The sequence below is a fragment of the Phodopus roborovskii genome, unplaced genomic scaffold (genome assembly GCF_943737965.1).
Source record: "Phodopus roborovskii unplaced genomic scaffold, PHOROB, whole genome shotgun sequence".
Lineage (NCBI taxonomy): Eukaryota > Metazoa > Chordata > Mammalia > Rodentia > Cricetidae > Phodopus > Phodopus roborovskii.
Genome location: NW_026126418.1, coordinates 4,196,948 through 4,219,730, shown reverse-complemented (window position 1 = coordinate 4,219,730; position 22,783 = coordinate 4,196,948). Strand labels below are relative to the sequence as shown.

Here is a 22,783-nt window from a genome sequence, read left to right as displayed (position 1 = left end):
AATAAGGTGGTATTTGAGAGCACTAACTAAAGCTGGCTCGGGGCAACTAACATTCTTCAAAGTCTCATGGTGCACTTTTCAAAATCCATATAACTGTCCTATATTGCCCTTAAAAATATTTGAGAAAATAAAAATTTCCAGGAAAACAGGTCACAGTTAATCTGCAGTTTCAGGTGTATCTGGCATACTGTGCCAGACTACAGCTTGAAAACAAAGGAAGATGACCAGTTGGGGTAGGCCAGCTCCACCTCAGGTTCACACTCACAAACAGTCGGACTTTGGGCAAGTAACATAAACAAGTTGTACTAGGTCCTTATTCACCTAACAAAATTCCTAACACAAGGTGGTTCTATGCATCAAATGTAATGTCAGTACTTTGGAAATTTGGTAACGCCAGCCTTTCCCATCTCTGCCCTTATGAAATACTGGAGTGGAAAAAAAGTCAGCAAGCTGTTTGCTGCAATATATATATTTTAATTCAAAGTGAATCAACAGTAATACACCATAAATTCTTATTTTGACACTCACCAAAATAGTCACCTGGAAAACCCGCTTTTTGTGACAAAGTACAGAAGGCTTGGTCACATTTAAATCACTGAGAACTAGAGAGAAATACTATCGCAAACTGTAATAGACATTACATCCATAAAAATTTTCCCAGTCCTTATTGTAATATTGCACAGTGCAATTGCTACATGGCAAACTAGTGTAGCATAGAAGTAAAAGCAAAAACAAACCAAAGAGAAAAGCCACAAGAGTAAAACTGTTCAACAGTTAACAGTTCAAACTAAGTCATTGGATCTATAAGGGGATCATTAAAATGAATCTTCCTACACCTTGCAGTGTATGATTTAACTTTTACAGAACACAAGCCAAGTTTAAAATTAGCAGTAGAGATATTAAAATGAAAAGGTTTTGCTAATAGAGTAACATATTTAATACACTGAAGAAGAAAAAAAAACCCTAAATATCAAAATAATTGATTAAAAATTCACTTGCAAATTAGCACACAAATATGTAACTTGGAAATCATGCAGTGTTTTATTTAAGAAAACATTAAAACAAAACTATTAGAATAGTTTTAAAGGGGGTAAAATCCAGATTCTTCTGCCAATATGATAAATTAGACTTCAGGGGGATTCTGAAGTTTTAAATTTGAAACATACTAAAAAGCCCATGATTGCAATTAGTTAAGAGCAGTGCATTTACTGTGACACGCCTTTCAAAAGCATTACTGTGGCATGAAAATGTTGACTATTACCATCTACTGTCAATTAAACAAGGCTGCTCCAGTCATAAACTGAAATAAGGAAAATGCATCGTTTTGGGGCAGTAAGCACAGCTTACGGGCCACTTCTGTGCCTGTTGTGACACAATCAATCTTTGTACTCAGTGTTTCTCAAACAACCGTCACCAGCACTAAATCTTTTCCAAGAAGTGAGCAGACATCTGTAACTGGCTGGACCAAGTAACTCAAATGAGAAGAGCAGCAGTTACTTAAATAAGAACTCCACAGATGTGTCATCTGTAAATAAGTTAATCTCAGTCTACTCCTTTTTGTAATGTGTGTTATATATATTTTATTTGTATAAAATGCATAGAATCAATTACTAAAAACACTGAAACCTGTGGGGGAATCAAGTCCTTCATTTTCAGTGACTAAAAATGTGCTGCTGGTTTTTACTTTATGATCTAATACTGTAATTTTTAAAATCAACTTCAGGCACGCTTATGTCTTGGATGATTATTAAATAAAACACTGCTTATGTCAATGAAGTAAAGAGAAATGTATCATTAGCTTATCGTCAGCGCTGTACTGAGCTGTACTTGTGGTTTGCAACTTGTTTAGTAAAGAAATGCTGTCGATCCAAAACATTTGGAGTTTTATACTCAAATGTTTTGTACTATTTATTCCAGTAAATGCTGTAAGGTTATATTCCAGACTTTTAAGGAAAAAAGTTAAGTCAAGCCTGCAAGATACAGCTTTCTCAAGTGTCTACAATGCCAGTATGAAAATAAAAAATTAAGTTACATTGATACATCCAAGTTTTCATATGCAGTGATGAGCACAAACATTAATAGAGATAAAATACTGATGCAAATAACACACCCCAAAATAACATAGGCAATTGTTTCCATCATTTACAATACAGTAGTTACAATGACACTCCAAACAGAAAAGCAAAGTAAAAAATCAAAACCCCAGCTTCTATCTCGTGTAATTAGACTTATACAGAAATTAGAAGGCTAAATAACAACTAGTTAATCACCTAATTTCACAGCTATCTGAAGTGGCAATCGTTATATAGCAGCTTATCTATGATACATTCAAGATAAATGATACAATTTATTACTTGCCTGGAAGCTAAAACACAGCCTTGGTTTAATACCTTTCCTTAAATTCCACCTCTACACTACAATATACTTGAGGTCTATGCAAAAAGTAGCTACCTTTTCATATAAGAAATGGATGATTAAGTCTTTGGTGCTGTAAAAGCAACTTCATTTAAACATCACCACCATCACCACCAAGGGGAGGGGGGAGGGAAAAACCCAATACACACTTCCTAAGAGAAAAAGCATGTAATTTCTGTCCCTGACGGAATGTATTAAATAAGCAAACACCACCAACAAGCAAAAACGAGTACTACAATGTAAAAATACTTAAAATAACCAAAACCAAAAACCTTCTCACATGCATAAATGAAAAATTGCACACAAAGAACTCACATCTTTTCAAGCTTCAATAGTAAATATTCTGCTACTATGTATTAAATACTGCATGGTCTGCCCAAGCTAAGATGAAACCACATCATGAATCAATGAGCATTTTGCATTTTCTTTCATTATCTACTCAAGTCATGCCTACTGCACTTCTAAACATTTTATGAAGTCCAATTATACAGCAAACACTCCCAAAATAAACTTAGGTTGTATTGCAGTTTCACTTAATAGTATATAAAATGCTGTGCTGTGACAGATATCAACTATCCATTAGTTACTGAATCAAGTTTTCTTAAGCACTACTAACTGTTTGCTTTTCTTGAAGCTAGATCATTCTGAAAAAAATCAGACAGCAGAATTCAGCTATAGCAAACATGCTGCCCTCTTACTAAGGAAAAAGCAGCTACTATCTGAAATCATACCACACAAAGCCAAAAGGAACATTACTGAAAGAAAACTAAAGAGTAGGTCTGAATTTTAAGTGCTGCAGTCCTCAACATTTACAGATAGGTAATAACTTGAACAACCTCAAATATTTAAGGCACTATGTGTAGAAACGGTTTACAATGCAGCTGAGATTATTAGAACAACATTAAGAGCCAAGTCTAGGCAACATTTTGCCCATGCAAAAGACACATGCAAATGTAAAGAACAATAGCTCAATTGCTTAGGTTAAGTGCCCCAACACGTACACACTAAGACACAGACAGTACAATTCACTCATATGCTGTAATTCTGACACATGTGCATCTGTTGCTCTAAAGTCTAGACACAGAATGGCTTCCCAAATGTGGACGTGTCTTGCACTAGTTAGAAGGCAATTTTATAAAAAATAGCAGGAGCAAAACTGGACTTCTGCTCCCATAAGTCACCTGTCTAGAGTTACTACATAAGAAGATACATGACCAAAGACAAGTTATACCAAATGTGCAAAACACATTAAAAGTGAGAGTTTTTTTTTTAAAGCTCAAAGTTGTTTAAATTGCACCCAAGTCTACATGATTCAAAAATAATTTTCTTGTGCCATGGCTAATATTTATTAAATACCATGTTTTTATTTTTAATCAAACGTTTGTATCATTGAGCTTCCTCAATATACTGTTTTTGAGTTTTCACATATATGGATACTGGCTGAGTTTTGTTGGACTCAATGGAAATCCAGTATATGCAGGTGATGCTGCAATATAAGAATGTGGAGGGAAGATTGGTTTGTATTGAGTCTGATGAATGGTTGGGGATGCTAACAGACGGGGATTTATGCCCACTGGGACTTGGTGAACCATGCCACTGGGATGGGAGATGTTGTAAGCTGGATGCTGTAACATAGGTCTTGAGGTACACGGAGAGGCTAAGAGGTGGGCCACTGGTGCAGCCGTACTGAGGGTAGCTGATGACGGGTATGGAAGTAGAGTAGGCTGTCCTCCGAGGTGCGTATTTCCAGCCAGATGGGCATGTACTGCTGTGTGGTTAGGACTTCCATGAGAAAGAGTGAATGGGTTACTGGTAACACTAGTAGGAATATATGCTTGTTGTCTTCGATGCCCGAAGTTTCCATTCCACTCTTGATGCCCAGTTCCAAAATGCTGAACCTAATCACAAAGAAAAACATGACTGAACCAGCACATTCTGTAAGATCAAAGTAAAGACCAGAGGGACTGTGACTAGCAACTCACACTGGACCTTTCAGAGTCTAGCTGACTAAGGAAAAGGAAACACATTAACATTTTTCTCCTTCTTACAAGCTGTTACCAGTTATAGCTAGCATTACTGTTACTAATCCCTACATTTTATAAAGCTAACATTCATGTATACCATTCCAAAACAATCCCACGACATCCCCCTTATCTCTGCTCAATATACACACATACCACACATACACAAAATCAAAACTAAAATAATAAAGTAAAACAATAACAAAAATCACTAAGCGTAAATCCCACAAGTTCACAAAAGCACACATGAACACACCTGGCTGAAGCTCAAATGCTGCTGCTGCTGCTGCTGCTGCTGCTGCTGCTGCTGCTGCTGCTGGGATGCCGATGTGGGTTTTTGCTGACGAGCACCCGAGGCAGAAGGATGGTTCAGCTTTCCAGGGGCAGGCTGTCCTTTTATTAATGGCTGGCAGGTAGAATCTGGCAACAATAACCACCACACACATACAAAAATGACAGAGTTGTGATTTCTGCTTCTCTAATGAAAATTAGACATGTGCTTACAGATTTTATACAACAGTGACTAAAGAACCTTAATTTAAAATTTAAAGCCATGGCTTCTAAGCATTGGATGACATTTGAAGAGTTGTTTCTAGTTTTGTTTTGTTTTGTTTTTATGTGGAATAGATATGACAGGATCAAGATGGCAATTCAAACATGACTTTGACAATCCTGGTCTCCATGTTCTTAAATTCACATCATTACAGGGCAATCAGAGAACGAACGAAGTTTACCTGTGTTTGCCATGTGCTCATCGACATTCAATCTACTTCCTATTCCCACTGGTGGCTCCACAGCAGTGCCAACAGCTGGCTTGGCTTCTGTGCCAGCACAAGTCTCCAGCTCTGTGTTTTGGTGAGTATCCTCCACAAAACTGCTCTCTGCAAATGGACTGTCATGCCCCGAGGAGTCTGATGTTGGAGAGCCATCCACAGTCTCACACCCACTTTCCTGTTCATCATCTGACATACTACAAGAAAACATTTTCATATTTTAATAGTCTCCAGGACACTAATAAGATAGTTATTATATATATATATATATATATATATATATATATATACACACACACACACACATACATACATACATACACACACACACACATACATACATACATACACACACACACACACACACACACACACACACACACACACACACACATATATATATATATATATATATATATATATTCCCCTTGGCTAATGTTATTTTTTTTTTTATTTTTTGGATGTTATTTCCTGACTATTCAGACAGATAAACCAAATTCTTCCACTTAAGAAATACCCTTTTGGCACTTAACTATTTCTTCTTTCCTTCACATCAACTCCATCATAACAGTTCATAAAATTTGTCTTTATAATCCTTCAAAATAAAATGTACTGTTCTAGATGCTATGAAGATATCTCAATTGGTAAAATGCTCACTGTGAAAGCATGACAACTTGAATTTGGATCCCAGAACCTACCTAAAAACTTGAGCACAGCAGGGCATATCTGTAAACCCAGCACCGGGGAGGCAGAAACAGAAGAGCCCTGAGCTTGCTACCCAGCTAGTCTAGCAAACAGGTGAGCTCCAGGTTCAGTAAAAGATCTGAAGACACCCAGCATTGGCCTTGGGTCTCCAGAAGCACATGCACAAATGTGTACGCATACACCAATATATACACACAAACATAAAAAACAGACACAGACTCATGTATTACACAATCAACCATAAGGTTAGGTGTCCTCCTGAAAGGGCTTACTGACCAAGCTGCAGTCAACCCAGAGTCCTGAATCCCACTCTTCCCACCACCTCAGCCCTCAAGAGACCCCACTCCCTGGGATTTCTACACCATTGTCTATTTTAGTCACGCGTTTCAATCTTAACAATTTGAGGCATCTCTATACGCACACTATCTTTTTACTCTTGAACTTACATGCACATGTCCATGTTTATAACCATTTTATGTGTGCATTTCTCTTTTGGCTGTTATGTGTACATTTATGCATGTATCAGCTTCTAAGCAATATAATAAAGAATTTATAAGAAGACACATTACAGCTTGTTTGTCTTCTGAGTCTCAGCTAGTGAGTACACCAACCACAGCTCCTGACTAAAGGAAAGGAAAATGTATCAAGTAACTTTAAAGCCCAGTGTGCTAGCACACTCCTTTAGGTCCAGCACTCAGGAAGCAGAGGCAGGTGAATCCCTCTGAGTTAGAGGCCAACCTAACTACAGAGTTCTACCACAGCCAGGGCTTCACAGAGAAGCCCTGTCTTGAAAAACAAAAAACAAACAAACAACAACCAAAAACTAACTTTAAAATCCTTTTCAAATACTGTCACCAATTTTTATAATACAAAATCAAATATACTTCATAAAAATTGTTGTGGCTGCCAGATGTGGTGGCTCACACCTTTAATCCGAGCACTTGGGAGGCAGAGGCAGGAGGATCTCTAGAAGTTCAAAGCCAGCCTCGTGTACGGAGTGAGTTCCAGGACAGCCAGGGCTGTCACACAGAGAAATCCTTTCTTCAAAACCTCTTCCTATCCCCAAATTGCTGTGGCTTGTCTCTCAATACATTTACATTAGCACATTGTGCTGGTTGGGAGACACTCTTTCAGGCACTGCATGCCCCTACAAGGTAATACCAAAGGAGGCAGACAAATCAGCCACCAATAGTGGAGATAAAACTCAAAGTGACTACTCTATAAGTGGGCCACTCAGTACTTCAGCATGCAAAAATGTATTGGTACTTTAATTTTAAATTAAAGGTTTTGTTTGTTTGTTTGTTGTTAGAGATGGGGTCTCACTATGTAACCCTGGAAGGCTTTGATCTCTCAGAGATCCCCTGCCTCTGCCTCCCAAATTCTAGAATTAAATGCATGCTCCACCACAAATTAGAGCTATTTTAATGGGGGAAAAAAATGATTACTAAAACCACAAGCTTACAAAACTGATGTAGTTCAAAACCTGTGTGCAAAAGAGCAATCACTGTAGTAAACGGCAGACACCCACTTACACAAGACAGAAGAAACGAGGCTTTCCACAGACGACGCAAAATTTATGATAAGCTCCTATTAAAATTTCTTTACCTGTTGGGTCTCTTGCAAGGGGATGGGCTGGACCGCCCCGAGCTGCTGGTGCTTAGAGTGCTATCAGGACTGCTGAGTGAACACATCCGATCAATATTCAAAGTGCTTTGGCAAGCTTCACAATCTAGACTACCTTTACACCTAGTGAGGAAGTGGGAGAGACATGGGTCAAGAGTGAGAAGTTATTCTCAAACCAGCCAAACTTTACAGTTCTGAAAGGCAATACATAGTTCAGCCAAGGGACACTGACAAAAAGTGTGCCCCCAAAGCTGGCCTCTGGTACTCACTCTCTGAGTGAGTGTCTGGGTGAGGTCTCTTCGTCATCGGTGTCACTGCTAATGGTGATCACACTCACAGCAGGACTCGGGGAGTCTGCGATGATGATGGTTTGCCGCTGTTTGTCTGAGACTGAAGAGTCCTGTCGGACAGATGCTTCCTGGCAGTTCCGTGCCTCTCCTTCTGAAGTGTGACGATTGTCCTGTGTCTCTACACAACTTACTTCCTCAATATCTTTTCCATTGATTATCTTTGGAGAAATAAATGCTGAATGTGGGATATTGGTATTCTGCAATGAATTACCCCTGCAACCAAAGAAATAATTTGTAATTTTTATAATCAAGATAGAGAAATTATATTTCTTGAAGATATTTTGTAAAACCAAACAGTGCAAACTTTTATGTGTTCATGGATGTAACACAGTGATACACCAAGAGTTTCAAGAATTATAAGATATTATCTCTAAAATATTGTTGTAGTTTATATTTACATACTTTTTGTACATGTGACATCCGAATGTCTAACGGTTGCTATAGTACAGGTAGATAATGATAATCAAAGGGCAGTGAAGACAATCTTACCAACTGAAAGCATTTATTTCCTCTCTTCCTGGCTCCCATTCCATTAGTTTTACCAAAATACCTCTGAGAAATTAAGAAGGGAGCTGGCTTAGTGTTTGTATAAAAGCTACAAAAGAGGTCATTTTTGAATACAACAGTGTGACCCTTTAGTGTACATGCAAACTTTATTTTAAAGCCTAATTTCAAAATGCAGAGAAAAGAAAATACCAACCTGTTCTGGCACAGCTTATTTTTCTTGGTAGTGGCAGGCTGAGGCCAGACAACATGTGCGATGCCCACACTGATAGGCTGAGGGGCCGATAATGTTATCTGATTGGTTAGAAGAGGCTGTGGCATCACCGAGTTGTAATGACTGCTGTGTGGAATCATTTTCCTATGGAACAAGTTCAGAAAATTGAATCCTTTTTACTGTGCTCTGTTTTGCATGTAATTCACAGAGAAGTTCTGCTCTGGACTTACCCCCAGTCTCCAAGCCTCTGTGAACCAGCCATGCCTTCCGAAGTTAGTGTTGCAGCAGCAGGAGCCATGGGTGTTACCTGCTGCCAGGCAGGTATCAGCATCTGCTGTGTTCTACCAGACCATGTCTGCTGCATCAAAACACAACCCAATAAAACAAAGTTACAAATAACATGTTCCAAATTCACAACAGTTAAGCTAACAACTAGAAATTATAAGAGCTAAAGACCATGGCCTGCAAAAAGACTTATTTCCCACCACATCACTCTCATTACATGCTACATATGACTAGTATTTATGTTAAAAAAAAAAAGGGGGGGGAACACATATGTGCAGGAAGACTAAACTGTAACCAACCTGTGAAAGAACTCCAGGTCGGATCTGCAGTGGCTGTACAGCTGGGGCCTGCGTTACAAGCGGAACAGTATTGTCTACCCTTATGGAGTAACTGGTGGGTTTACCGTGTGCTGCGGGAATACCTGGGGAATAGAACAGTCGTCAATGGGGGGAAAGTTGTCTTGCATAACTTATAAAATTACTTTAAATATATGAAAGGTTTAAATTCTGACTCAGATTATACTTGTTTCTACATAAAAATAACAAAGTAATCCATTAGTAAAGACCAGTATCTCCTATCTGTTTTGTGATACTGTCTCCAACACTGATGCGAAATTACTCCATTTTTAAATGTGCTTTAAAACAGAATCACTTATTCTTACTGCAACTTCTCATTTTCATCTCAACTTTGTGATTGTTGTATTATTTCCCTCTCCATTTGTCTCCTATGAAAAGGGCTTGGAAGGATAGTATGGGGCTCAAGATTTTCTTAATAACCTGGTAAAGAAATGTGCTTCTTTTACACAAACTCTTCCCTTTGCCTAAGCCATTTCTTCAAAACTGTCAGGACCTCACACACTTGTCACCAAGACAGACTGTATATTTCACAATTAATGGACAGATACTGAGGGGTTTCAGAATTGCACAGATTTATATACTTGCTACCACATCTCAGCCTCCAACAGAGTAGCAAAAACCACTATACTGCCTAATCTGATAATCCAACAGCGCTTTACCCAATATGATATAATGGGCTGGTGTTCCTAGTAGAGAGCTGCTAGCACTACAAAAACTGTAGCCAATTGGTTGTTATTGTTAATATTTCTTTTCACTGTATCACAAGCCACTCTGCTGTTGTTATTGTTTGTTTTATTTTCAAGACAGGGTTTCTCTGTACAGTCCTGGCTGTCTGGAACTCACAGACTAGGCTGATGTCAAATTTACATATTTTCCTGTCTCTGCCTCCTGAGTGCTAGGATTAAAGGTGTGCATGGGTCACCATCATCCAATGTAAATAACAACTCTTACAATACTGAACTTAAGTATTAAGCAGTGTCACACCCAACTTGGGAGCTTTGAGAAACAAAATTCTGGAACATGTCCCAAGATCAGGAAAGGAAAAAAAAAAAAAAAATCAATCATCCTCTATATCATAATTCCAAACTTTTATAGCAATCAATTTCATTACAGACTAGTATATCACTTAATGATGTGATTCCTTCCTAGAAGTGCATCACTGGGCAAATCTGTCTGCTAAATGAGTAGTCATAGAGTAAATTCACACAGCTAGGATGGGACCCTATCACTATGCAATGTAACCTCAACAGCTAAAATTCAGCTCAAAAGCACAGGGCTGTATAACTTTTTTTTTTTTTTTTTTTAAATAAAAGTGATGTTAGTGTTTCCCTTTTGTCATAAGGAATAAAATACTGCAGTTTTAATCTTTCTTATATTTTTGGTTGTGAGCCTAGCCTTTAACAGCTGAGCCATCTCTCCAGCCTGAGTTTTAGTTTTTCTCTACTGAAAAAACATCTTAATTTTTTATTGCATAATTCAATTGTTAAGTGCTAGTCCTAATGAAAACATTATTGCTTCCTGTTTATTTTCCTCACAGACATTTAGTTTACTGTCAATGTGCTCTGTTTTCTGTGTCCACAGTGCCCCACAAGCACAATGTGAGGTGTTCTGTGTATCGTCTCTCTTTTTGGTCAAATTCAATAGTTGGTTAAGATACTAATATTTATACTGAAGTTAGCAAAACTAACTGATTAGAATTGTTTTAATACATAGGCTGATAAGAGCTGGGTATGGTGGCCCACATTGAAACCCAGCACTTGTATGGTGAAACAGTATGATTGCAAGTTTAAGGCTTCCCTGAGCTACAGAATCAGACAGTGTCAAAGAGACAAACAAAAGGACCAATACTGAAAGTTTCTAGAGATGCTGAGAACATGTCTAGGGCAAACACTACATTTAAGCCATTAATATATATTTGCTAACAAATATACAAAGTTATTCCTTAACAATTTTAAATTAAATAAAAAGATAAAAAGATGTCTTATCACACTTAAATACCTTATATCATGCAATATGTAGAAGATAGGCTCAGAAAAATACTGCTATTCCGTTTGTGCACAAAATACACTGCAGTGCAGTGGGTGACCCTCACATGTCTTAGACACAGGACAAAGGGACTGTCAGAACCAAAAACTCTGCTTGCCAACATAGACTATACTATAAGAATACCTAAGCAAGGGCATAAAGTGTACAGCTCACTTTCTCTAATACATACACAGAGAGTATATGGTAAAATGTTAGCACTCATTGAATCCAAATGGTTATGTCCATCTTTGCCTCAGTGCTTTAGTGAAAGTAATCGATGTTGTATCAAGTCACCTGGAAATACGCTTCTGATTTTGCTAGAATGCCACTTGAGGTTTAACCCTTTCTAGCATTTACAAAGGAAAATAGACCGGATAGCTCTGATCTTTGATTTATAAAGTAACTATTTAAAAAGTTTATTTTCACATTCCCAAATATAGTTCAACAAAACACCAAGTACATTCATGCTGAAAGAACTAGTAATAGCAGATGGGAAACAGTTTCAGCTAGTTATTCTCTCATGTAGCTCTCCTCTCAGAAAACTTATATATAGTCATGGCTACTTAAAGACAGATACAGTCTGAGAAATAATGTCACTAGGTGATATGGCCATTGTGAACACAAGAGTGTACTCGCACAACCTAATCAATATATCAACCCCAACCCTTGCACCCCTTGGATTGAACTCAGGACCATGGTGCATAAATGCTAGGCAAGCTCTCTATCATAAAGCTATATCCACAGCTCCAGGAATGCAATCGTAAGGGAACAATAAGAATAATTGGTAATACAGTCTTCAGATATCATTGTTGAGTGGCTGTTCATCTAAGTGTTGTCACATGGCATATCACTATATGAGGTACTTGTATCACATATTAAAAAAGTAACAACTTTCTCTCTGATAATAGAAATGCTTACATCGTAAGTTGACAGCATTCTTAGAAATACTGTGCATTTGCTTGGTTTTTTTTTTTGTTGTTGTTGTTTGTTTGTTTGTTTGTTTGTTTTCAAGACAGGGTCTCTCTATGTAGCCCTCTAGCTGTCCTGGAACTTGCTCTGTAGAACAGGCTGGCCTTAAACCCAGGCTGGGACTAAAGGCATGTGCTACCACTACCAGGAACATATGCTTGTTTTTAACTATAAGAATTTCAAACAAGAAGGAAGGAATGGAGGAAGGGAGGGAGAGAGGAAGGGAGGGAGGGAGGGAGAGAGGAAGGGAGGGAGGGAGGGAGAGAGGGAGGGAGGACAGAAGGAAAAGAAAAACTACCTAAATTATATTCTAAATGAAAACGTACCTTGAATAGCTGGGGGACAGATAATCAGGGTCTGATGAAAAGCATCACCACAACCAAACTGTGCAGTTCCTGCCTGCAGAGGTATCCCATGGTGCACAACTGAGTGAGCAGATGTGGTTAATGCCTGAAACAATCAACGTACTCCACATTATGAAGGGCAGTCTTCTAATTGCTACAAATACACAACAAACCTACCCACACTTTTTAAAATTAAAATCATAATTCCCCAATAAAAATGAACCCAGAAAATGAAACAGAAAGCAGACTGATTGACTTAAATTGTGTTTACTGATCTCTATAATGACAGAGTTTTGGTCCTAACAGCAGAGAAGGAAGATTTGAGAGAATGAACTCAACAAGATCCATCCTACTTGGTTTAGATAGAACGGAACAGACATACTCAAGGCTCACCCTTACTGCATCTGCTGCTCACACGATGCTTCTACATCTCAAAGCAAAGTGAGCAGCCAGAAGGCTTTCATAAAGCACTGACAACTGTCGATTCTTACCTGGCTTCTTAAGGTCCCGATTTTAGTCAGGTTTGCCGTTAGAGCAGCAGTGCTATTTGACGCAACTGGCCGTAAGAGTGACATTTTACTGTGATTATTTGTTTCACATGAACTTGGGTGGGACTTGCAAATATCCATAATGTGAAAACAGGACTTTACACTGCACAAGAAAAAGTGGAAAATATTGAAACATTATTTAAAATGTTTAAGACTTCCGCATAATAACAAAATAAAAATTATTTAGAAAAGAATAAATTCTATGATTTGTACTTTATTTCTTTTATTCTTACTAACAACAGTTTCTACAAGAAAAATATCAAAGCAAATATATATTATGCTGATAATATTTTTAAGAGAGCAAGGCAGTATTACACACTTTTTGATTAGCACACAATAATTTAATGATCTCTACATAAAATATTTTTGAGAGCAAGGCAATATTACATATTTTTTGATTAGCACACAATAATTTAATGATCTCTACATAAAATATTTTTGAGAGCAAGGCAATATTACATATTTTTTGATTAGCACACAATAATTTTAATGATCTCTACATAATTTGTTCTAAATTTTAATAGACAAATCAGTAAATGAATGGCAGCAAAAATATCATTATGATGTCATGTTCAAAGTGGTTATTTATGGAAATCCATAGAATAACTTCAGTGTTTAAGGGAAGTATACCTGTGTTTCATTAAAAAGACTAATACAAGGGCATTTCACAATAATGAACACTGTCATTCCTGTCTGTAAAACAGTAGTGAAGTTGCTCTGAACTGTGGGGGAGTGACGATGTTTTATGTGATGGGCTTCGCTGTGGCACTTTCACACATGGGAATTACTGTACTTCATTTTTTTCCCCCTTTCCCTTCTGCTCTCTCCCAGGCCCCTCCCTCCTACTCACTCTTGCTGGTTCACTCCTCCCCAAAACAGTCTTTCCCTCTGCTCAGATGTCACATGATTCTATTACTTTTACCGACCCACAAAGGCCACAAAAACGTTACCGATTTTATCCAAGGCCTTCAAGAATGTGAGCATTATCTTCTTCCTTACTAACCCATAAAACCCACTTTCCTTCTAGAACTCAGAGGAGCAAGAGAAGGAGAAAGAAGTCAAAAGATGGATAAGAAAAACAGACAGCAGGGTTAGAAGTCTCAAAAAGAAAGAACGCAGGGAGAGTCGGTGAAAATGGGAACCGGACTTCTGAGTCACCTCCAACATTCTTTTCCATGCCCTCACCGCTCCCATTTTCAGTGTGGCGCTTGGGGTCAGGAGTGGCACTGGCCTTGCAATTTGTTTTCTGACTCTACTCTGCCACATACTAGTCTATGCAACCTCAGCCAGGTTAGCTCCATCTTTAGACTTAGTTTATTTACTTTTAGTGAAGACATGATTTTCTATATACCTATCATTATTTAATAATAATAATAATAATAATAATAATAATAATAATAATAATAATAAAGACATCATGAAAGATTATAAGGTGACTTACTGGTTGCTGTGAGGGAAATCTAGAAGATGCTTCATATTAACGAACGGGTGGTTCAGCGTCTCAGCTGGAGTAATTCTTAAGTCTGCATCAATCAGCAACATCTTCTTCAACAGACTCACAAATTCTCTTCTATCAGCTTTCTCAGCCAACAGATCACTTCCCTCCAAATCCATCACTGTGTTCACCTACGACATCAAAGTTTCAAGCCATCAAAGAAAGAAGGGTTTGTTAAATTCACATCATAAAAAAAAAAAAATACCAGTGAACTAGTTATTTGAAACAAAAACTGAAATTCACAAATCTACAAAGTCTTCTGAGGTAACAAACAGGATTCAAAGTTGGAAATTAAAGAAAAAAAAAAAAAAACTTGCTGGGCAGTAGTGGCACATGCCTATGATCCCAGCACTTGGAAGGCAGAGGCAGGCAGATCTCTGTGAGTTCGAGGCCATCCTGGTCTACAGAGTTAATTCCAGGATAGCCAGGTCTGTTACTCAAAGAAATCCTATCTTGAAAGAAAAACAACAACAACAAAAAAAAAGCCCAAAACCACTTTATTATTATTGTGTAAGTGAATGAGTGAATGTGTCTGTATAAATGTATCTATGCTGAGTGTGTATATCTCTGTGTATGTATGCACTGGTCTCTGTGTATGTCTGTTTTGAGTGTGTGGGGGTTGAGGATGTGCACACACGAGTGTGTGTGTGTGTGTGTGTGTGAGTGTGAGTGTTGTGTGCTTGTGTGTGTATGTGCCTGTGTATGTGTGAACATGTAGGCATCTTTACAGAGTAGATTCTTCCCTTCCACCTTTAAATGTATTCAGGGACAGAACTCAGTTCACCAGGCTAACATGGCCAATGCTTTTTCCCAATGAGCCATCTCACCAGCCCAAATGGTGTTTACTAAACACAGACCAATTCCTGTTCATTTTCCTCTTGAAGACATAACAAAAACAAAAACCTTTAGAAAATGACAGCATAGGTAAATTTAAAATTTGATAAAGACAAATACAATTTGTTTGAAAGTTTGAAAGTTTGAAAACGTTGAATTCTGTTAGAAACACTTCAAAGTAAGCATTTAGAAAACGAGTAACAACTAGGTGGTGGTGATATATGCCTTTAATCCCAGAACTCAGGAGGCAGAGGCAGGTGATCTATGAGTTCAAGGCCAGCTTGGTCTACAGTGTGAGTCCCAGGACAGACAGGGCTACAGAGAAACCATATCTTGGGGTCAGAAAAGGTAGGAAATGAGTGACGTCTTGAATTCTTGACCCCCAGGATCATCTTCAGCACACAAGATTAACTAACGGAGTGGCTGCAGTACTCACGTGCACTATCTCGTCCAGACTGCTGAATATGTACTTCCTGGCTTCTTTAGACTTCATTCCTGTCTCTGCCTCATGCTCTTCCAGTGTCTTGTTTACACCGAAGAGAAAATAACATATTACTCACAATTTCTATTCCTTTAATCCTGACACATTTAACCTAATGCTGAGTATAGTAGTTTCAGAAAGAGTAGCAAGCAAAAAATGGATTTTACAATACAAATAAATGACTAAATATGAAGCCAGGAATAGTGTGCATTCCAGTAAGTCCAGTACTCAGGAGACTGACACAGGAAGATCAAGCTGGAGACCACCCTGGCCAACACAGTGAAACCCTGTTGTGCTGGCTAGTTTGTCAACTTGACACAGCCAGAATCATCTTGGAAGAGAGAACTTCAGCTGAGAAAATATCTCCATCAGAATGACCTATGGGAAAATCTGTGGGGCATTTCCTTGATTAATGACTGATGGAGGAGGGCCCAGCTCACGGGTGTAATGCCACATGTATGCATGTGGTCCTAGGTGATGTAAGAAAGCACACGGAGGGGCTGGAGAGACAGCTCAGTGGTCAACAACACTTACTGCTCTGACAGAGGTTCTGTTTCCCAGAACCCACATGGTAGCTAGCAAGCATCTATTACTCCAGTTCCAGAGTTTAACACCCTCTTCTGGCCTCCAGAGGCACCAGGCACACCAGACACACACATACATATATGCAGGCAAAAACACACATTTAAAAAAACCTAAAACAATTTTTTTTTTATTTGAAGGGGGTGTCGGGGGGAGGGGGGAGCTGAAATAGGAGTATGCCAGTGAGCAGCACTCCTCCAAAACCCTAAAACAATTTTAAACTTAAAGGTGGTATGGGCGGCACTCCCCCAGGGTTCCTGCTTGGGTGCCTGCCCTGACTTCCCTCAGTTATGGACTGTGACCAGGTTGTAAAAGCCAAATAAAGCCTCTCCTCTCCAAGATGCTGTTGGTCATGGTATTCATTACAATATAGCCAAACTAAGACACCTATCTTAACCCTATGAAAGAGACCAAAGCGGGTACAGGTAATAAACAGATTCAGACCCTGTTCTACAGTACTTATAAATGAATATATATGCATATATATATATATATATATGTATATGTATGTATGTAAATTACCTTTAATCTCCAACCAGAATGGGACATATCTGTTTCTCTGCAAAAAAATCTTGTGGATTTTGTACCCACATTTAACAATTGTTCTCCTGGTAAACCTTGAGTCTGAGAAATGTATCGAATCTGAAAAATAATTTTAAAAATTATTCTTTCATATGGCAGGCATTAATTGAACATTTTATCAGCTACTACCCTAGATCTCAGGTTAAGAAGAAAAAGATACTACCTATGTACTCAATAAATTCACATTTATTGAGGAATCTGCAGTGTTTTAAGTACACAGTAAATGTACACTGTAGGGTAAAGACAGGGATGGATACCTAAAAGAATTGTAGTCAAGAGTTCCTGAGAAAAGCTTGATCTACATTAAAGTTATATGTAAATTATTAATGTAATATAAAATATAAATCAAGAGAGGAAGCCAACATGTTCAAAGCCTGGAAATACTGAGATTCACCAGGGAGAAACAGTTAAGAGATGACATTACCTCTGGGTAAGGAGGACAATACTGGAGATTTGAACCTATGGCCTCATACATGCTATACTATACCATTGAGCAAGTACTATACCATTGAGCTATTCCCAACCCAATCACTCACTAGGAAGGAAAGAGCAGGATGTGGATTGATAGCCTAGATGAATTATTCTAGGGGGAATGTAGACAGAGAGCCCCAGTTGCCTATGTGAGAAAGCAACAGATTACAGACACATCCCCCAAGGAACACACTGAAACCCACGGAGCCTGTCCTAGGTATCACATGATCCTGTTCCTTCGGTTCTTGGTCCTAGTATCACCTTATTCAATATACCTTCCAAGCCAGTAAGCAACAGTAACTCTCTTTCCCAGCAACCCCATTCTCCCAGCTAGACTTTTCTCCACCACGCTTTTCACCATCTGGTATATGACACTTTTCCTTTCCATCTTCCTTCCCTTCAGTTTAACCTTAGACACTCTGCTTTACTAAGTAACCCATCTTTACCTTCACCTTCTAGTTATTTTCTCTATTAATTCCTTCCTCTCAGATTAAAAGATCCTCTATCTCCTAGCCTCAAAAATAAAAATAAAAAAGTTGCCTCTTTAGTAGTCACTTTTTAAAAGGCCTTCCACTGCTTTCTTTTTGTGGACAGTTGGAAGGTGGGTGTTAAGAGAGAGTCTTGCTATGTAGCTCAGACTGGCCTTAAACTCAAAGCAACCATCCAGCTGCAGCCCCCTGGAGCATAAACCATCACCACAGCTGGCTTCATTTTCTAACCAAAAGGCCATATCTGTTATTAAAACTTTTATTAATAAAAAATTAAAACAGACAATAAAGACTATTTTGCCAGTCATTTAACTCACACTCAGTACTCAGAAGGCTGAAGTAGCCTCAGATATCTTGGGGTCGAGAGGGGGAGCACAATAAAAATTCTGAGAGATAAAATGCTAACATCTCAGGGCAAATTGATAGACTAGCATTGGCTGTTCCTTCACTGAACGCAAATCTTGGAACAGAACAACAGAGCTAGTACAGACTGAGAAAAGTCCTCTCCAGGTACTGGATTGATACTATTGGGATGAGAATGGAGTCCAGAAGGTGGCCATTACAAAAAGGGGACACCAGTACAGAGCAGGTTTGGTTGTACCCATTACTTTTCATCCTTTCTCAAGGCTGCTTTGGAAGTATCACTACCCACTAGGCATGTGGAAGTGGTCTACTTTTCTGAAAGCAAACTGCCTATGTTAGTTTAGCTTTTTTTATTTTTTAACATGAACTTCTGAATAGATGTATGTATGCTTGCTTGCATGTGTGTGGGAGCACATGTGTGTGGGGGGAGTACATGTTCATCGATACTTGCAAATGCATAACTTTATCCTTGGTTGGATAAGGCTGTAGGTTTTCCACAATGGCTACACACTTCATTTACTGAGGCAGGGTTCCTCAATTGAATTCCGTCAGATACAGCTCCTGTCCCATTCTTCTGAATTTGGGATTATGCCACCCAACTCATGGAATCTGGTCCTCATATGCACAAGTGCAGCAAGGCCACTGAACCACTTCACCAACTACTTTTCTATAATCTAGAGTCCTCATCTGAAATCAGAGAATAGTAAGTATGCCAGAGATGTTGAGAGGAATGGAAAGTGTCATAATAGTAGTTTCTTGGCCAGAAGGGAACTCAGTAAGTAAACTAGAAATATTATATTGCCCACTGCCAGTGCAAGGTTAAAAAAAAAAAAATAGTAACAATGTAGTTTTAAGCTAATACCAAAGCTAAGGTTATAATTCAGTAGCATAACACAGTTAAATCCTGCGCCTGCGGGGGGGGGGGGCAGGTGGGATGGCACACAGCTATAATCTTAGCACTTTTGAGATGAAACTGGAGAATCAGGAATTCAAAGTCATCCCTAGGTACAAAGAAAGCTTGAAGTCATTCTAAGCTATCTGAGACCCTGTTTCAAAGAAACGAGAAAGAACCCATTATCTTATTTGGAGTACCTAAGTACACTGAGGAAACTGGTAACTGGAAAAGGGGAACAGACTAAGAGAGAGAAGTACATTCTACTGGTGACCTTCTGCATTCTAAATTAGGTGATCATAATCTAAGGGAATAGATGACATCTATGAAAATGAAACACTAACATTTATAAGGAAAAAACCTTCGCTTCACTGGGTAGCCCCAGCACTCAGAAGGCTGAGGCAAGAGTATTTCATTAGGTTTGGGGATAACATGGGCTACCTAATGAATTCCAGGCCATCCTTGTCTATAATGTGAAATCCTATCCCAAAGTGGGAGAAACATTTCCTAAGATTAAGAACAAAGTAAGGGTGCATATCTTTCCTTGTATTTATTTGTATGTGTATAATTAAAAAAAACTTTTTTTAAAACTACAATTATTGGTACCTTGTGATAACGACTTTATTCATTTCCGTTGGAAGAACACATTCTGAAGATATTATTCCTCTAAACCAGGTAATATCTGGTCCTGGTTTGGTTTTGTCCCCCTTCTCCTTTGTCTTTACATTACCACTGTGACCTAACAAGCCTTTCATTTTGAGGTGAGGTATGCCATTTTCTGTCCTTCATAAAAGGAGGGAGCACAGTGGGTCGTACTAACATGAGCTGCCCAAGGCATCCAAATCTACACTACACCAGCACGTCAACCTGGATTGGCCACTAGATGGCACCCTGCTCCACAGGACTACACGTTATACGCTAACCCACAAAGCTACAAGATCCTAGCAGCTAAGCTAGCTGGTGCCTTAGTGATTTGGCAGCTTGGAATCAGGGGACTTTAGGTTAAATTGCCCAGTCCTTTAGCATAGCAATAGTCTACAGCTCCATCAAAGTCCAAAATTTAAAAGTGTGGCAGAAGAGAATGTACAGAAATTTTTACATACTTTTTTTTTTTTTTAAGGAATCTGGAATATAATGGCGGCAAAACAGACACTTTAGAAAACCTGACTAAAAGAGGAGGTTCACTGGTAGAACGTTTGAACACTAGTGCCCAGTTGGTGGCTGTTTGGGGGGGAGGATTGGGAGGTGGGTGGCCTTGCTGGAGGAAGAATGTCAATAGGGGCGGGCTCTGAGTTTCAAAAGACTCTTGCTATTTTACGCTAGCTCTCTCTGCTTCCTTGTCTGTGGTCTGAGATGTGAGCTCTCTCAGCTGCAGCCCCAGCCACCTGCTGCCTCCTTCTGCAAATTGCCTTCTTCATGTTTTATTACGGCAACAGAAGAGTAAGTAATGCATTACTGGAGCAGGAGAAAAGAGCTTTTAAACCAAGACCTAACGTAAGTGGTTTGGATTCCATAAGACACTAAGTTTAGAGGCTTTGTGGAGCTGCTCACATTCCATGCATGTAGAATCATGCAAGTCTCTAAAATGGTGAAGTACTCTTATTGTCTACCAATTCCAATCACTATGACAGTTCAGTTACCTGGTCATACTCCAAGGCTCCTGGGTAGAGTGGCCATCCAAGGAACAGCTCTGCAATCACACATCCCAATGACCACATGTCTATGGCTTCACAAAATGGCAACCCCAATATAATCTCTGGAGCTCTGAAATTTAAAAACAAAAGCAAATTAGATTCCTTTTCATTTTAAATTCTCTGATTTTATTGGACATTCTAAGAAAAGTTCTAAAATGGCAGAGAACTCTTGTTTATAGTAACGTTGCTCTAAGAACTCTCCAAAGCCCAGAGCTAGGGTGAAGGGACTGAGCACAGCAGCATTCAATGGAGTCTATTCCCATAGCCCTTTCACTTAACAAGATCTGATAACACTGAAAAAATACAGACCTTGATTTTCAAGCTACAGCTTGAAATAGAAATAATACTCCAAAGAAAACTGGCAAAAACCATTAAGCATTTGTGATATCAACAGAACTAACTGAAAACCAGGCAGTGAAAGTTAAAACCAAATGAAAACAAACATTTCCCAAAGCTAATGGGGGCTTTAGCCATCCACGGGAGACTATTTCGGTGTATTCGGTTTTGAAAGGTAAAAGTATATGTATGGGGCTTGATAGACGGCTACAAACACTGTCTGCTCTTCCACAGTTCAATTCCCAACACCCACATGACAGCTTACAACTGGCTGTAACTGTGCCCTCTCCTGGCCTCCACAGGCACCAGACACACATGTGGTGCAGACTCACATGTAGGCAAAACACCAATACACACAAAAATATTAGGTTTTTTTTTTAAGAGCATAGTATAAGATAAAACAATTAAGATGGGCTTTGTGGCTCATGCCTTTAGTCTCAGCACTCAAAAGGCAGAGGCAGGGGATCTCTGCGAGTTCCAGCTCAGGCAGGGCTATTACACAAAGAAACAAATTAAAATGAATCTTACTACTACTTAAAACACTTGAGTTATTTGGGGAAAATTTATCATTCTCAGATCAATTATGCTGCTACTTCCTCCCCTGTTCCCTCGACCAACCCCCATCCCATCCCCTTTCTGCTCCCCAGGGAAGGTGAGGCCTTCCATGGGGAGTCTTCAAAGTCTGTCATATCATTTGGAGCAGGGCCCAGGCCCTCCCCCTTGTGTCTAGGCTGAGGGAGTATTCCTCTATGTGGAATGGGCTCCCAAAGTCCATTCATATACTAGTCCCAGCTATAACTATTTTGATACCAAATTTTCCAAGAATTGGCCACTTGAAACTGCCTCAAAGTGTATTCATTCACCATTGTGTCCTACTTTCAGAGATTTCTGGAAAAATAAGATATTCCAGGCTCAAGTTGTTCTTTTTTTACCTACAGCCCTAGAAGCAGCCTTTTTCTTTAATTATAGAATACATAATAATAAAATGTAATAAATTTAATCACCAAGTCTAATACAAATATAGCCAAATTATTTCTATTTATTTAGTTATGACTCAAATTTTCATACAATATGTTTAGATCATATTTTTTCCACCTCCAGTGCTTCCCAGATCATGCCCATCCACCCAAATTCTCTCTCTTAAAAAAGAAAAAAAAAATTTAAAGCACACAATAAAACATGGAGTCTGTTTTGTGTTGGTCAACTACATAGGGCCTGTCCTGGTTTGCAGTTGATATACCCAGTGTCACTCCAGTAAAGAAACACATTTTCCCCCTTCCAGCTGCTATCAGTTGCAAACAGCTTCTTGGTTGGGGACGGGACTTTGCGTCCACTTCCTTTTCTCCAAGCTGGGAACTTGTCTGACTTGAACGTGTACAGGTCTTGTGCTTGTTGTCATGGTCCCTGTGAGTTCACATGAGCACCAGCCCTGC

The 22,783-nt window shown here is 38.9% G+C and overlaps 1 protein-coding gene across 7 annotated transcripts in view; it reads right to left on the bottom strand.

The window, feature by feature from the left end:
- Positions 1 to 453: 453 nt before the first annotated feature.
- Positions 454 to 22,783, bottom strand: part of Hipk3 (homeodomain interacting protein kinase 3) — a 74,009-nt gene continuing 51,679 nt past the window's right edge. For 4 of the 7 annotated variants that reach the window (XM_051184047.1, XM_051184050.1, XM_051184051.1 and 1 more), the window contains exons 3-17: positions 20,961 to 21,084; positions 17,047 to 17,166; positions 15,898 to 15,984; positions 14,574 to 14,758; positions 13,076 to 13,235; positions 12,567 to 12,690; positions 9,190 to 9,311; positions 8,836 to 8,963; positions 8,588 to 8,749; positions 8,377 to 8,439; positions 7,807 to 8,100; positions 7,520 to 7,660; positions 5,171 to 5,406; positions 4,693 to 4,856; positions 454 to 4,313 (exon numbers count right to left, since the gene is read on the bottom strand). In XM_051184047.1, coding sequence (XP_051040004.1) covers positions 3,837 to 4,313; positions 4,693 to 4,856; positions 5,171 to 5,406; positions 7,520 to 7,660; positions 7,807 to 8,100; positions 8,377 to 8,439; positions 8,588 to 8,749; positions 8,836 to 8,963; positions 9,190 to 9,311; positions 12,567 to 12,690; positions 13,076 to 13,235; positions 14,574 to 14,758; positions 15,898 to 15,984; positions 17,047 to 17,166; positions 20,961 to 21,084 — 2,587 coding nt within the window. In that variant the 3' untranslated portion in view covers positions 454 to 3,836. The remainder of the gene's footprint in view (positions 4,314 to 4,692; positions 4,857 to 5,170; positions 5,407 to 7,519; positions 7,661 to 7,806; positions 8,101 to 8,376; positions 8,440 to 8,587; positions 8,750 to 8,835; positions 8,964 to 9,189; positions 9,312 to 12,566; positions 12,691 to 13,075; positions 13,236 to 14,573; positions 14,759 to 15,897; positions 15,985 to 17,046; positions 17,167 to 20,960; positions 21,085 to 22,783) is intronic. The other 3 variants (XM_051184048.1, XM_051184053.1, XM_051184054.1) reach the window with 3 other exon arrangements.